Source organism: Choristoneura fumiferana, chromosome 24, assembly GCF_025370935.1.
Source record: "Choristoneura fumiferana chromosome 24, NRCan_CFum_1, whole genome shotgun sequence".
Taxonomy (NCBI): domain Eukaryota; kingdom Metazoa; phylum Arthropoda; class Insecta; order Lepidoptera; family Tortricidae; genus Choristoneura; species Choristoneura fumiferana.
Genome location: NC_133495.1, coordinates 14,580,057 through 14,595,545, shown reverse-complemented (window position 1 = coordinate 14,595,545; position 15,489 = coordinate 14,580,057). Strand labels below are relative to the sequence as shown.

Here is a 15,489-nt window from a genome sequence, read left to right as displayed (position 1 = left end):
GATCTTTAACATCTTTACTGTTTCTACTGTTATGAATCGGTGATCTGTAAATTCGCTCCGGTGTGCAGACTTTTTTACTTGGAGTTTTGCGCCTGGGTCCGACTTCCATTGCAATTTTTTTATAAAGTTCAATTGTTTTTTGGTTTTCAGTCAAGTTCTTTTTAATATCATTAAGTTCGCCACTCAGACGGGTTATTTCCTCATGAGCACTAGCGAGTTGAGTTTTTAGATTGGCAATTTCTAATTTAAAGTCTATTGCTTGTTGATCCTCGGATTCTGATAGATTGGGCAGACTACGTGCCGTGTCATCACCTAATAGTGACTCTTGAAAGTCAGATTCCGAATCGCATGTGATTTCAAAAGACTGGGAAAGTTGAACTTTCTTATTCTTTCTGATCGTTATATGGTTATAGTCATCAGGAAGTTTTAATGTCCCAGTTGAGACTTTTTTGTTGCAGATGGGCAGACTATGTATCTTTGGTTTATTCGCATTGGTATCCTTATGGCAAAGATGGCATTTCCACATGTTTTGCGCTCTATTTNAATGGTGCGATGCGATATATGTATCACATGAGGAACCTTTCACAATAAAATACGAGTACACATTTGAACAGGAATACGAATCCATTGAATGTGCTTCCATTAATTAAAGCACTTAACAATTACTTTCTTAATAAACCATTATATTTCAAGTGAGGTTTTTTATAAAGGTATATTTTGTATTTTGTATAGGACGTTAAAACATTACTAGCGGTATATGGTACAAGTGGCATGCTAATGTTAGCGTATATTGATGCAAGTGATAAAAACGTTTATAAATCAATAGATGAAGGTAAAGAGCATCTGTTTATTGTTCATTGCAAGCCATATAAGTATTTCATCTAAAAAATTCATATACAATATTAAAATATCGTTAGATCAGTAATCTACGCATTACGCCGTATACTGGAGCAAGTGGTAGTTAGCTCAGTATACCGCACAACTACAAGATGTAAATACGCGTATAGTAGTGTATCTGCAATTTTCTCAAAAACTATAAAGAAATTTCAAAATTCCATGAATACAGGTAGAAAGCAAATATTTTTTGGAACCAATGCAAAATTTTGAAAAGTTATATCATCAAATGAGAAAGTTACAGGTTTTGGAACCTTTGAACAGCTCTCCTGTAAATTTATGATTATGCACTTGTACCAGTATACTTAGGAGGTGTCGTATGAGCTATTTAAAAAAAAAAAAAAAAAACTTTTATAACATCAAGTAATATAAAATGGACCCACTCAGCATAACATTGCGGTAACCCGCAATACTCCTTTTAAAAACGCCGCGTACATAGGCCCTAACCCACCACAGCCTGAGCCATGTTCAGTGTGGACTGTTGCCGTTCTTCCTCCCTCCTTTCAGTGGAGAAGCCCCCGACGATCCTGTTCCGGTACAGCGGGGGGCCGATCGCGCAGACCAACGACGGCAAACTGCTGGTGTACCCCGGCGTGTCCCTGCACATGGAGTGCTTGTGGATGAGGAGGTTCGGAAACCCCAAGTGGAACTACACGCTTAATATACCGGAGTGAGTATAGCTTTATAACCACGGAAGGGGTTATGGTGCGGTTTTTAGCATCAGTTAGATAGGTACCTAATAAAAATAAAAAAAGTTTAGTGGTGTACAAGTTACAACTATCATGTTTAATTAAATTAATCCGGATAACTCACGTCTTAAGTCGAGTTTAGCTCGTACCCTATGTTGCGCGTGTTGCAGCAGCCACCGAGTCGCGTTGCTGGAAGAGGAAGGGCTACGAAGCCCGATACATGTCGAGCTGAACTCGATTTAAGATGTGAGTAATCCAGATCTATTTAAGTTTATTCGAGTTCTAGAACTATTTTAAGCAGCTTAAAATTCAACAGTCAGGACCCATTCAAAATCGTGACCAGCTCTTAAATTTTCAGTGCTTAATGTGGGTGTGCGTATGTGTGTGTGAGTGTGTCTTGTGTGTGTTATTATTTCACGTTAAAACAGCTGGATGCTACAAGCTAATTATTCTGATTTTCCCACATTATCGGGCTGTTGCATCTAAACCCCATAATCTCACCCGCTAAGTCTAAAACCGTAAAATGTTGGACTGATTCTTCATACAACGTTAACGACTTCTTCAGTCCGGAACGCAAATACACAGAAGGGTGGACGACAGACCCTGGCCGGGATAGCCAGCTGGAGTACCGGCTGAGCATCATCGGAGCAGCGAAGGAGGACTCGGGGGTGTACCGCTGCGAGACTCCAGCACGACAGATTCACCAGGTCGAGATTATAGTAGAAGGTCAGTCTACAATATCTTTTTCATCACACTTGCTCGTAAACAGTGTCGAAACATGCAGGATACCTTGGTTGCAACCCCCCAATAAAACACCTTAATGTGCTTGTCATGAAGCCGTGGTCGGTAAATAGTCATTGCCGTACAAATTTTCTTGTCATGAAGCCCAAGGTCGGTCAATGAGTAAAGTGCCCGTACTGATGGTGCTGCGCATGGTGTAGCAGCAGGACCACATGCACACGCGGCTCAGGCACATGCTGAAGGGAGGGCGACGCTGCTAAGAGCGCACCTAAGGTATCGCCAATATTTGGAAGAAGCTGAACTTTTCTTTCAAATATAAAATTTCTCGCAAATGTGATAAAAACATTGTATGTCCTACCGGTAAAGAATTACGAAACATCGACTATAAAGCACTCAGTCTTCGACTTCGGCTTCTAAATAAGACTCTCGTTCGTAATTCCTTAAAACCGATTAAAGACAATGTCTATATTGCACACCATACAAATAACAAGTTTACATAAAACAGGTATAAATAACAAAAACAGAAATAAAATACAAACAAATTATATATAATGATAAATAAATAAGATCAGTGGATTTTAATCAATATCTAGTAATATACTTTGTAAGTAAACTATGTAACCTTAAATTTCAATGCTTTTTGAAAAGAACTTTTTCCAAAGAAACATTAACATTGAATAATGAAAATTATTCGTCTCTTGTAGTCCTGCAATACATACATAGCTCTAGAGTCCGAAGAATTCTCAGTTTAATTATTTTGGAAATTATTTTAATAACTACGAGTAAGTTTTTATTTCATTGAAAAATATGTACTCCACTATTGTACCAATATTTGGCAGTCATTACTACAATTTGGTTTGTACTTTATAAAGTAAAAGTAAGTACTTACACAAGGACTTAGAAGTTGTTCAAACTCTTACTGATTTCTGGTTTTCCATTTATGGAACGCCGAAAATAAACTCACTGCATCCAAAATCTAAAACACCTGTCACTATTTCAACAATTTTCTTCCCAGATGTCCACTGCCCGCCGTTGCCCATCCGCCGAGGCCTGGTTGCCAGCGGCTCGGGAACTAAGCTCGGCACAGAGATCCGGTTCTCGTGTGCCAATGGGAACGCGCTGCTGGGCGCGCATAGCTTGCTCTGCCGTGCTTCTGGGAACTGGAGTGCGCCTCTGCCCGTCTGCGAGAGTAAGTGAACCTGGCACAGTAGATCCTAACCAGGGACATTACGGAGCTCCGATTCCGTTTCCGTTAAGCCGGAACTTCCGTTTGATATTAAACATCCGTTTCGGTTCCGGTTCCGTTACTTTTGAAACGGAAGTTATATCGAAGGACAATGCTTACCGCGGCGACTGGACATGAGCGGCGTACATCAAAAACAAACAGAATGCGAAAACTATCATTTAATTGTGATCGCGAGTGTTAGAAACGTTACGCAATAGACCCTCAGGTTCAGTAGACCTACCCTTAACATGTAGTCCGCATCACTCAGGCTTCTGGTTCCGGTTCCGTTTTCGGTTTCGATTCCGTTTCTGGTTCTGATAAACTAAATTGAAAACATCTGGTTCCGCTTTCGGTTCCGATAAAACCACATCCGTTACATCCCTGACCCTAACAAGCCGTTTGGGGCACAACAAAGCTTCATGAGTATCCTCTAGAATATGGTTTTCGAGTTTAGCATAAATTAGTGTTTACCCGCGGCTGCGCACGCTTAAATCATTACATCCAGCAGTTGAATTAAAAATCCGGAATTTTAATAAATTCCCGTGGGAATTCCCAAAAGTTATTTCGTGGCTGGCTTGCACTTCTGAATTTTTTCGAAATTCATGTGCGAAATTACATTTGAAATTTCCCGACATTTTTACCCGACTGCAAGGAGTGGTATTGTTTTTAGTCCTTACAACTAGTTGTCATCTGGACTACAAACTAAGTGCATTTAGTGTGTTATTTTTATTCTACCACCTATAATGAAATAAGATTTTACACAGGCCAAGTCAAAATCAATCTTATGCCAATGTCATAAAGACTGACATGGAAAAACTTTTCTAACTTTAACTTGACAGTTCTTATCCGTAAAATAAACAAATAAACACTGTCTCCCCCTTTCCAGGTGTAGAATGCGGGGATGTGGTTCATGATTCACCTCTGAACGAGGGCGAGAGGCGTCCTCGTGTGTCCGTGGTCTCCCGCGGTGTGGGAGGCCGGGCTGCCTTCTCCTGCCCGGCGGGCTGGGCGCTCAGCGGGGCCGCTGAGACTGTGTGTCTGCCGGCTGCTGACTGGGCCAGGCCGTTCCCTATCTGCAGAGGTGGGTGGCGACTTTTTATTTAAGGTCTTTATATAAAATATCGGGCGTTGCTTTTCGGAAGTTCATATTTTAAAAGCAAGGACCAAAATTATGGAAGGTAGCTTCTGAAAGAACATAGAGAACTTGTAACCCTTCGGTTATAAATAAAGACTGAGGAGGCACGTAGCCTTGAAGAGACCAACAAGGTAGTCAATCAATTATATTTTTACGCCACTTTGCCAACAACAAGGTATTATCTATCTGGAAATACAGACGAATGGGAGCGAATCCCATTTCTTAGCAGGTTGGCATTAGGAAAGATGAAGCGAACCGCTCGTAAGGGCTAATGCAATACTAACACACAACTACATTATGAATGACGCCTGAATCACAAGTGAAAATAGCAAAAAATCCTTATATTTTCTTTAATATTGCGGATGTCTTGTGCCGCATTAAAAATATATGATAGTGATCTTGATTTTCAGACCACTTTGCCGGGTTCTACATTATTCACCAATTTCATTTCACTACCAAGCTGAAAGTCTGCCCTCAACCGTGTGGCTCTGTTTGATATTTTGCATAGGAAAAATTCGTGTCTAGATTCCTGTCCAGCAGTCGTGTAGGGGTTATAGCACGCAGCACGGATTGCTGAGGACCTGGGTTCGATTCCCGGTGCTGGTCTCTTTTTCTGGTTTTTCTGTGCATCCATGTCTCAGTTTGTATTTTCGACATCTTAGAACAGCTTGACAATGATTTCCCCCTCATTTGTCCCCTTCCAGAGGTGTCCTGCCCTTCGCTGCCACCACCAGCTTCTGGCTACGTGCTGGGGCGCGCCCCGTACCGCGCGGGCGACGTGCTGCAGTTCCACTGCAACCCTGAGCACACGCTGCACGGGAGACCCATCCTCGTGTGCCAGGACAGCGGCCGATGGAGCGACAAGCCACCCACTTGTGAGTACCATTTGGCTTTGAGCGAAGTGATTCCATCACTTATGCATTGACGTGCAGTTAGGGTACGCCCGTGTCCAACGGTTATTCTGTCTATCCTCACTCGGTGGCGTGGACTATGGCCAGCGAAAGCTGTCCACGCATTTTTTACGAAACTTTAATCTGGTATCATTTTTGAGACTGTCAAAATTGACATATTGTCATCCTAAGCAGGCTTAGATAATTTTGATATTTCTGCTTTAAGAAATAAATACATTTTTTTTTATTCAACCTCCTACCATCCTCAAAATGGAAAATTTATAAGATTATATTAGAATTAAAATGTTAGAAGATATATTCAATGCCAATCTGGTCAAAATGGTCCAAAAATTGATGCGTCTGGACTGTACGTAAATGGGCACTGACAAAGGTGCATCGCCAACTTTCACACATTACTATAATTAATGTTGATGCAGCTTGTCTCAAGTATAATTTAATATCTGGAAAATTTAAATAAATATCTAAGTGTCAACATCGTTTAATCTGTGTATAGCAAGTGTTGTCAGCCTCTTTTATTTGCTGCCGTTTGTCTAGGACAGCTTTCGTTGGCCTGAGTCTATCTAGGGTTATTTTTCAGGGGGGGCCTGGCCCCTGACATGCCATGGCCGATGCGATGAAGCAGAGTCGACACTCAATGTACAGTCAGGCTAGCCCAACATCCTGGGGTGGGCACTAGACCATACTGGGGTGGATAGGGCCCCCCCCCCCCCCCGAGCTTATGTCTTCAAATAGTCGCCTAACAGGTGGCGTAACCAGAAATCGTATTTTCAAACTGCCGCTTGAGCTCGTACGTTACATCTGGTAATTTTCATATTTATTTGTAACAAGGATACGAAAGTATATGAAATAGTTTCAAGTACTTCTTTGAAAAACCGTGTTGTAGCCCTTTAGGGGTTCGCAAGTTGGAACGAGCTAAGTATCAGACACGGAGCACTGCTTGCAGCGCTTTGCTTGCAGTGTCATTGAAAATTATGTTGCAGGACCAATGCTTTCCTGTAATGTACTTCTACCTGACCCACCGTAGAACGTTCTCACAGTAAGTGTCATAATGAATTCCCTTGCCAAGATATGCGATGTCACTATGACTTTTTCTATGAAAAGGTTCCACGATGGGTCACAATTCAGTTTGTACAAGGTGTTTTAATACTAATCCAGAATGGAATCGGTTTGTTTGTTTTCAGGTGCGCAAGCCTGCACGTACCCAGGCACCACTATCTCCGGGCGGATGTCTTCCGTCAAGTTCTACTACAAGATCGGAGAGACCGTTAGCTTCACCTGCGAGCCGGGGTACAAGCTCAAAGGGGCACCGATGCTACGGTGTCTCAAGTAAGTTATAATTCGACCATGGAGTTGACATCGATGATGATGATGTCTACCAATTGTGTTTGTTACTTATTTTGTACATCCATGGGGGTGTCATGTATAAGTAACTCAAAAGTGTTTTTTTTAGATACCTACCGCCACCTACGAGGACAGAATATATCAATGACTTAAAATGAGAAATGAAGAGATCAAATTGTAATCTTTTCCTTCTATTACCTATGGAAACAGAAATGTCATTATAAATTTATCTAAAAATCATTGTTAAAATGAACAATGAACTAATGAAGTAGGTACTAAGTAGGTATGTACAGTGGGGGTAGGAAAACCTTATCGTCAGTTATTAAATTGATTCCTTTACAAAGTCAGACTAGTAGTAGGTTTTGAAACCAAAGTACTAAGTAGACAAGTGCATATCAAATTATACTTACTTGACATGATAACAAGGGTCAAAATAGTATACACCTCTAACATATATTTAGTTTCATATCAATACAAAACCTTTTAAATAAACAACTTCGTAAAAGTTTCAATCAAATAATGTTCTATTTAATTGTCAGTGTTTGTCAGTGCCAAGGTGTAGTGGTAGGGTGTAGGGTTGCTATGGTCACCTGATTATGTTTAGCAGGTTGACAGGTTAGGTTAACGCAGTATGTCCTACTCAATCGGCAAAGCAGAATAGCGCTCATACTGAGCAAAGGAAAATAGATCTTAGGGTGACGAACCTTTTTTTACTCCGACTGTACTTACTACTTTTTACCTTAGGTACTCCGCAATCAAAATTAATAAAAAATAAAATGTACCTACTTTTATCGCTTTTCCCCTGGACTCTTTAACTTGTGTCCAAAGTTAGAAAACGATAGAAAAATAAACATTTATCTCAAGACCTAGGTTAATGCCTGCTTATTTTTTTATACAGGAACAGAAAATGGTCTAACGCCATTCCCCTCTGCGCACCAGGCTCCAACTACACATCTTCAGACTCTCTCTCGATGCTTAACGGCGACGTCGACGCCATGCTATCCGACGAGCCGGAGGACATCTTGAAAACGCACGAAACGCCCGCCATTTTGTCGCCGGAGAGCTACAAGGCCGCCATGACACGCGTTTCCGCGGCACGTTTGTTACACAGGGGGCCTATTGAGATATATAAAAATAGAATTTCTAGGGTAAATAGACTGCTCAGAAGAGATACTGAGAGGTAATTTCAGATGTGTTTAGTGCGTGGTTTATATAATTGATTGAGTCATGTCAGAGAATTAAAATCTTTTTACTTTGCTCTTCTGCTAGGGGCACAGCTATTTGGTAGGGGAGAAGAAAGGTAAAAAGGTAGTTCACGAGAGACTTAAATTGTAATGTGTAAATTTTAATGTGAAGTACTTAAAGCTTTGCTCTTCTGCTACCACAGCTATTTGGTAGCGGAGAAGAAAGGTAAAAAAATAGTTCGTGAGAGACTTGAATTGTAATGTGAAGTACTTAAAGCTCTGAAAGTAAAAGGCCTTGGATTAAAGCGAAATGACTGCATTTTACAGACAGTGGCGACTATTATAAGGGCTAATTATTTCCCCAACAATACTTAATATTATAGCCTAGTCGATCATGAGAAAACTGTAGCAAGAAATTTGTTGGAAACTGAACGAGTAATTAACGTCTGATAGAATTGCTAAGTCACTCCCTCCTAGTTTAGTTCTCTTTCGTACTCGCATAGTAAGAAAAGGAGGAATAGTGACAAAGCATAGATATCTTTACCGCGTTGGATACTACAAGCTGAATAATGAGGGTTTTCACAGAGGCGAAATATCGCTAGATGGCGTTAGTATGGTGAGGTACGTTTGACGTTTGCTCATAATGAGGGCTATCGCGTATGAATTCGCCACTAGAGGCGCTAGTGTAGCGTGAGGTCTCCGAAATGTCAAATCTCATAGTTTTTGGGTGAGCTACGCGGGTTTATTTATAATTAGAATAATTTTGTGAATATTTTGCAATATCTGAAATTAATTATGGTAAATATGCGTGCCGGGGCAATGAATGTCTGTGTTTTGAGACAGTTTTGTCTTTCGGAAAACTTTGTCCTCCCTTTTTCCGAACAAAACGGGGACTATGCAACACTGTGGCATGCTCGATATTTTTATGGTACGGTTTTAAGGTGTATTAAATATGATTTTAATCTAAACTATGTTTTCACGCCCGTAATAACAGACTTTGAAAGCCATACTTAAAAACCTCACGCAACAGTGCGCCATCTAGTGAGACAAAAAACGATAGCCCTCATTGGTTAAATACCACGATACTAACGCCATCTAGCGACATTTCATTGTTTAAACCAGAAGTTACGTTGCGCATAATTAGCAGCATTTTCACTAGTTACGATGTGAAATGTTATAAGTCTGTTTCTTAATTTAGACATTGTTAATTACATAAATAATAAACAATAGCATGATAAAGTTGCCTAGCTTTTCTGCAAGTGAAAAGGCGCTCTAAACGATTTTGGACTCCCTTAGACATTGTTATACTTGTTTATATTCGAACGTAAGGTTCTATGGGACAAGGTACTAAAATTTAAAGTAATTTTTGGAGAACGTTGGAAATTAGTCAAATTAACGAAAGTGAGTAGAATTATGGAATATAATTACGAACTCGATTTAGTTATGATTGATTCAATTTTTAATGCCATTTGCAGGGAAAGTTAAACCTGAAATAAGCTTTAAGTACAGTTTTACACATATTGAAACTGCTAAACTGCTTAAATTTGTTACGGAATGTAGACAATGATTACCAATGATTTCCTTATATATCGACAGAATAGGGATGTTGCCACCACCAATCAATTGACGTACTTTTTATGAGCTGTCAAAGCACAATTCTCCCATAGAGTTTGAATGGAAATGGCAACTTATGACGTCACTTGTTCGCACACTCAATCAACTAACTATTTATTTGTTTTAAAGCAACAAAAAATCTAATTTTGCAGTTAATCGAAAATTAATCTGGTTTTCAGGGCTAAAATAAAGCGTTTTATTACTCGAGTCGTGTCTTTGAATTATTTTTTAATGGTGTCAACATCCCTATTGCATGCATCATGATCGTGGGTAGAATAATTGTCTACCTGACTACCTACCTCCCGAGATCATGTGTCGAAAATATCGGGAGCACATTAAAAGTAATCGTGATTTACATCTCTTAGGCCGTCTTGCAGGAAAAAATAAATCTAAAACTGAGCTTAACGCTAACTCGAGATTTATGTGTTACCACCAAGTAGCCATTAACAAATAATACTAAAGTGAGTTTATGGTGGTTAAACACTATTCGTTTTTTCCCAGCAAGTGGCCATTATGTGATTAAAATGTACCTAAAAGCGAAAGCTAAATGCGATTATTCTATACCATGTGATTCAGTCGGTACTTACAAAATGTAGCAGTTGCTTGAACAGTTTTTGGAATATAGTTTATTTTCTTTATAGTTAAACAGTACTTAATCATTATTTTTATTTAAAATTAAATGAATGGTTTACCAAGTGACTTAGTGATATGATAAAAGATTAAAAATAATTTATTATTGAAAGATTTTATGTAAAAAAAAACTTGTGCAATGTAAAAAGTGTAATTGTAAATAACATATTATCTTATTATTTTTGGGTTTGTTTGGAAAAGTTTTAGTGTGGAATTAATTCAAAGGATTTGATAAATTTAATCAAAAGCGTTAAAAAATTAATTGTGATTTTATCGCTTATTTTACTAATACTCAACTAACTATTTTAACTAATTTAAAATTGTTTCAAAAGTACATTCCAAATAAATAAAAATGTAAATACCGCTTCGCCAAAGATCAATAGGATAAAATATAAAAACATCTAGGTTTAAAGTAGTTATTTCAAAGAGATAATAATTATGGATTGTAATTATTTTTTAGAAAATCATAGTTATTAATAAAAGCTACTTTACTCAACGCCACGCACAAATATTTGGAAATATTTAAAATTATAAAATTGGCTCAAATTCAATTTCTTAGATTTTTTTAATTGTTACCCCCTTATTCATAAACGACAATCAAACCTATTTTAGTTAAAAATGCCGCTAAAATTCGTTTGTCCTTATCTGTCACTTCGACATTTGTATTTGTTAGAAAGGGACAAAGCATTTGTTAGTTAACATAGGCTTGTTAAGTTATATGAATAAGGGGGTTAATGTTTACACTAGTATTATCTGTCATAATTTACTTGTTTAATTTGAACTCTATTTGGATCTACAGTGTTACTACAGTTTATCGGATATGTACCATCAGCCAAATATATGGTCTACCACCCTAAAGTTGATAATCGTTCGCATGTCATAAAACAATAATGCCAATAGACGTGTCTGTCAACTTGAAAGTTCGACTTTAGCGACATGTTCGTTTGATAGGAACTTGTTTAAAAATTGATAGAGCACTATTTGGCTGATGGTACCTAAATCATTTGTATCGAACTTTATTAGCGCAAAAATCTATTCCTGTCCTTTCATTTCCGAGTAGTTTTACAACTTGTTTCATTGCCAAACAACAAAGAATTTGAACTTGAGCTAAAAACTAAATTCAATTTCATGCATATCGAAAAGGCCGCATATCTTTTTACTTGGAGACATATTCGTGTATTTACATTTTTAATCGTTGTATACGTCTCATTGGGTATACCTACACGTAATTTAATTCAGTCCCATTAAAAAAATAAAATGAAATTAAATATAAGGAGAATTGACAGCTGTTGTTTTATTTTACTTGTCTTTAAATTGTACTTTCGTATAGAAAAAATACTTAAGCGTGTCACACACTAAGCAGATACGATAAGATATCTGTATCTAAACGCATATCTGCCAATATCGCTCCCTATATAATTCAATGAACTAACACACACAGCGCAGATAACTTATATTTTATCGTGAAGTATCTGTGGGCACCGACATATATCGAAAGATGGCAAAGATATTATCTGCGTATATAAATTGATCTGTCTATAATATCTGCCGATATAAATATGGTATAGTAGGTATTTTATCTGCAGATAGATACAGGTTGATGTGAGAGCCCCGCTGCACGCGAGTAAATCTAGAAGAGATAAACACGAAAACATCCTGTATGTACAATCCGCACCAAAAAACAAGTCTACTCAGTTTGAAGGATTTAGACTGAATGTCTGTCTATGTATATCTGCGTAGTGTGTGATAGTTTCAGATCATTAAGTTATTATACGCAGATAAAATATTATCGTATCTGCGTAGTGTGTGACACGGTTTACCCTATTTCTTGAAAAATCGTAGTTTAACCTGCCTATGTCACTAATGCCGCTGGGCCCGCGTTGAAAGATGATGATTCTGAGATGAGGCCTGTGCCCAGCAGTGGGAAGTAAATAGGCTGAGATGATGTCTATAACGTTTTAAACTTTCGTGAATTCCATTCATAGTAGTACATATTATAATAATATGTATTTTAATTATTAATTTAATGTTATAGAAAACCTACACGTACGTATGTACCTGTGATCCTGCGAAGCAATTCTTTGGTGGTGTATGAAGTTTCCAATTAGCATTGGACCCTTTTTGAAACTATAGCCCAAGTCTTCTCATTTTTATAGGAGACCTGTGCCTATTAGTAAGGCATATAGACCGGTGATAAAATTTGAACTAGAAAAGTGAAGTAAGTACCAATGGCGTGACGTCAGATAATATTTCCGTAGTAAAGCCGAAGCAAAGATCGCTTACATTTTTCATATTAACTTCTGTAAGTCTTGTTGTTCTATTTTGAAAATATAGGGCAAGCCGGTGGGAATAGGGTTCTACGGGCGCGTCCCCACTGTACTTAAACAATTTAAATATTAAAAATAATTAAAATATTATTTGGTGATTCAATTTAGGTGACAGATCTACTATTTTAGGAACAAATATTATTTATTAGGTCGCCGAAAACGCATTTATTAGGTAATCATTAAAATCATACCCCATTATAATTATTATTTATTATTATGTAGGTAATTATAATGTAACTTTAATATATATAATTATTATATGTATAATATATATCATCGTTAAGTATAAGTTTAATACTGTCCCTCTATAGAACCTTTTCACAATAAATGTTATAACCATTTATATATATGCTTCTTCTCAACAGTTAAATATTGACATAGACTAGTTCCACTACATAACAACTAAGCAACGACTAAACTATTTATTTGACTGCTTTTTGAGCAACAGCATTTAATCAAGTATAATAAATGACGCAATCAAGAGGTTGTGAGTCAATCTGTTCCATCTATTGTGATTTTTATATGCCACCAACTAAATAACAAACACTTACAGATAATACATTACTGGCCCAGAACTGAAGTAACTAAAATACGCGGTATACAATGCAGCAGTGTATGTTGTATTCAGCGATGCGTTCTTGAAAATGCACCTTAACTTCGTTCCTGGGTATCAGATTCGAACGTAGAATTGAAAACTCCAGTTAAGCGCGGAGCGTGCAACGCGCCAGACGGTTCGAAGGGTTACGTGTTTTCGCGCCAAAACGCACCACCGTACTTGCCGACTGTGAAAATTTAAAAAAGTGCTCCATTTTCAGTTTTAAAAATCTGTCCAGTGCGCGTTTACGAAGCGTTATACTATATGTTTTTAGTGTTGTGTTGTGGTTCTGTGGTGTTGCAATGTAGCCGATAAGGGCGATAATTCATAAAGTAAGTTAATAGTTTTAGTCATTGGACATGGATTTACCTGTTTCTAATTTAGATAACATTCCTGACCGTTATACAAAAGAGCCTACCCACTTATTACACTGCTTTTGTTTTACGGGCATTAAATAAGGTTAGACAAGTTGTTACTGGCTGGAAACAAAATTAAAAATAAATTCCAATTTGTTTTTTTTTTCCGAATAGCGATTTTACAGTCGTAGTTTTCAGCCAGTACCTGAACAGGGTTTTCGCAATACGACCGAACCGCCAAGATCAAATTGTGCAGGTATTGCTTGCAATTTGCAATTTGTTTGGTTTTCGATTAACGGGCGAAAAAAACGATTTTACAATAGTATTTTCTACTTCAGGTTTTTATAAGCTTTTTTGTTGTTAGTACAATTATTGATAAATCGGACCCTGTTATACATAATTTTAAATTGAAAATAATTTAAACTGGCATTAGTACCTACCTAACTTGAAATGATTCGTTTCTGCCTACCGACCTACCCATTTTTTTTCTTTTAGTAATCTTTTAGTTATAGTTAAGGTAGGTAGTACAGAAAAAAAATTGGATCGGAAATAATAGGCGAGCTCTAGGCAATTTTTTTCATCAGAAACAACAGCATATTAGAGCAATGACAAATATAGATAGATATATTAGATGGATAAAGAAAAATATATAAATAAAAACTTTAACATTCACGTGCAACATGACAGATAGTGCTCCTTAAGCAGAGATTTAAAGAGAGGTAAATAAAATAAGGGATTTAGAGATGAAGCTACCTGTCATAATTAAGTACTTACATGTAACTTTTATTTTTTAATTTTCATAATGCTCTTCAGCGATTTACCTACTTCTACTTGTATAACTTATAATGACGTATATAACAGCCGTGGTGGCCGAGGGGTTTGACTTATGGCCTCTCAAGCAGAGGACCGTGAGTTCAAATCCTAACTCGCACGTCTGAGTTTTTCGAAATTCATCTGCGAATTTACATTTGTTTACCACGAGCTTTACTGTGAATGAGAACATCGTGGGGAAACCTGTACAAACCTGCGAAGTAATTCAATGGTGTGTGTGAAGGTTCCAATCCGCTCTTTGCCCGTGTAGGAACTGCCAAAGCTCCTCATTCTGGGAGGAGGCCTGTGCCCAGCAGTGGGCCGTATATAGGCTGAAATGATGATGATGATGAACTTATACGCATAGTAATTGATATAGTTTTTATTCATCTCTTATTGCGTCTAACTTGGTACATACATAATTCTATATATGGGCATTACCGACTACGCAGTTCTCAAGTAAATTGCACAGGTTTCCATAACTATGCCGCACTACGGTCTACAAACAGGTACAGTTAACTACAAAAAGATCGACAAGACCGAACTTACAAAAATATGTAAGTAAACATGACTTTATTTAATTTAATTTAAAGTTTTATACATATTTTTTGTAATTTTGGCCGCATTTATAAATATATTTGTAGTTGACTGTACACATGTCTAGAAATGACCGACACGTGTGAAATAGCCAAGAAGTTGGTATAGGTTAGACGACCAGATGGCCTAGTGGTTAGAGAACCTGACTACGAAGCTTGAGGTCCCGGGTTCGATTCCCGTGTCGGGGCAGATATTTGTATGAAAAATACGAATGTTTGTTCTCGGGTCTTGGGTGTTTAATATGTATTTAAGTATGTATCTATCTGTATAATTATATTTATCCGTTGCTCAGTACCCATAACACAAGCTTTGCTAAGCTTACTTTGGGACTAGGTTAATTGGTGTGAATTGTCCCGAGATATTTATTTATTTATTATCGACATTAGGTATTTATCCTGTTTCTAATAGGATGTACCGACCGAGGATGTACCCGTAAACAA

At 37.7% G+C, this 15,489-nt stretch overlaps 2 protein-coding genes across 2 annotated transcripts in view; both read left to right on the top strand.

Annotated features, from left to right (window-relative positions):
• The first annotated feature begins 1,282 nt into the window (after positions 1-1,282).
• LOC141441475 (locomotion-related protein Hikaru genki-like) lies at positions 1,283-11,647 on the top strand. The gene is made up of 7 exons (XM_074106228.1): positions 1,283-1,564; positions 2,149-2,309; positions 3,340-3,513; positions 4,436-4,630; positions 5,389-5,559; positions 6,777-6,921; positions 7,835-11,647. The coding sequence occupies exons 1-7, from the start codon at positions 1,359-1,361 to the stop codon at positions 8,118-8,120; spliced, it is 1,338 nt and encodes a 445-aa protein (XP_073962329.1). The 5' UTR covers positions 1,283-1,358; the 3' UTR covers positions 8,121-11,647.
• A 1,733-nt stretch (positions 11,648-13,380) lies between these two features.
• Positions 13,381-15,489, top strand: part of Rhp (GTP-Rho-binding protein rhophilin) — a 214,970-nt gene continuing 212,861 nt past the window's right edge. The window contains exon 1 of the mRNA XM_074106219.1: positions 13,381-13,618. The gene's annotated coding sequence lies outside the window, so the exon portion shown is untranslated. The remainder of the gene's footprint in view (positions 13,619-15,489) is intronic.

What these genes read in the sequence shown, in the direction of transcription:
- LOC141441475 (XM_074106228.1), top strand. Translation starts at nt 1,359, where the DNA reads ATGTTCAGTGTGGACTGTTGCCGTTCTTCCTCCCTCCTTTCAGTGGAG. An exon ending in TACACGCTTAATATACCGGA is followed by an intron (nt 1,565 to 2,148) that starts GTGAGTATAGCT and finishes CGACTTCTTCAG; the next exon opens with TCCGGAACGCAAATACACAG. An exon ending in GCCGTTCCCTATCTGCAGAG is followed by an intron (nt 4,631 to 5,388) that starts GTGGGTGGCGAC and finishes GTCCCCTTCCAG; the next exon opens with AGGTGTCCTGCCCTTCGCTG.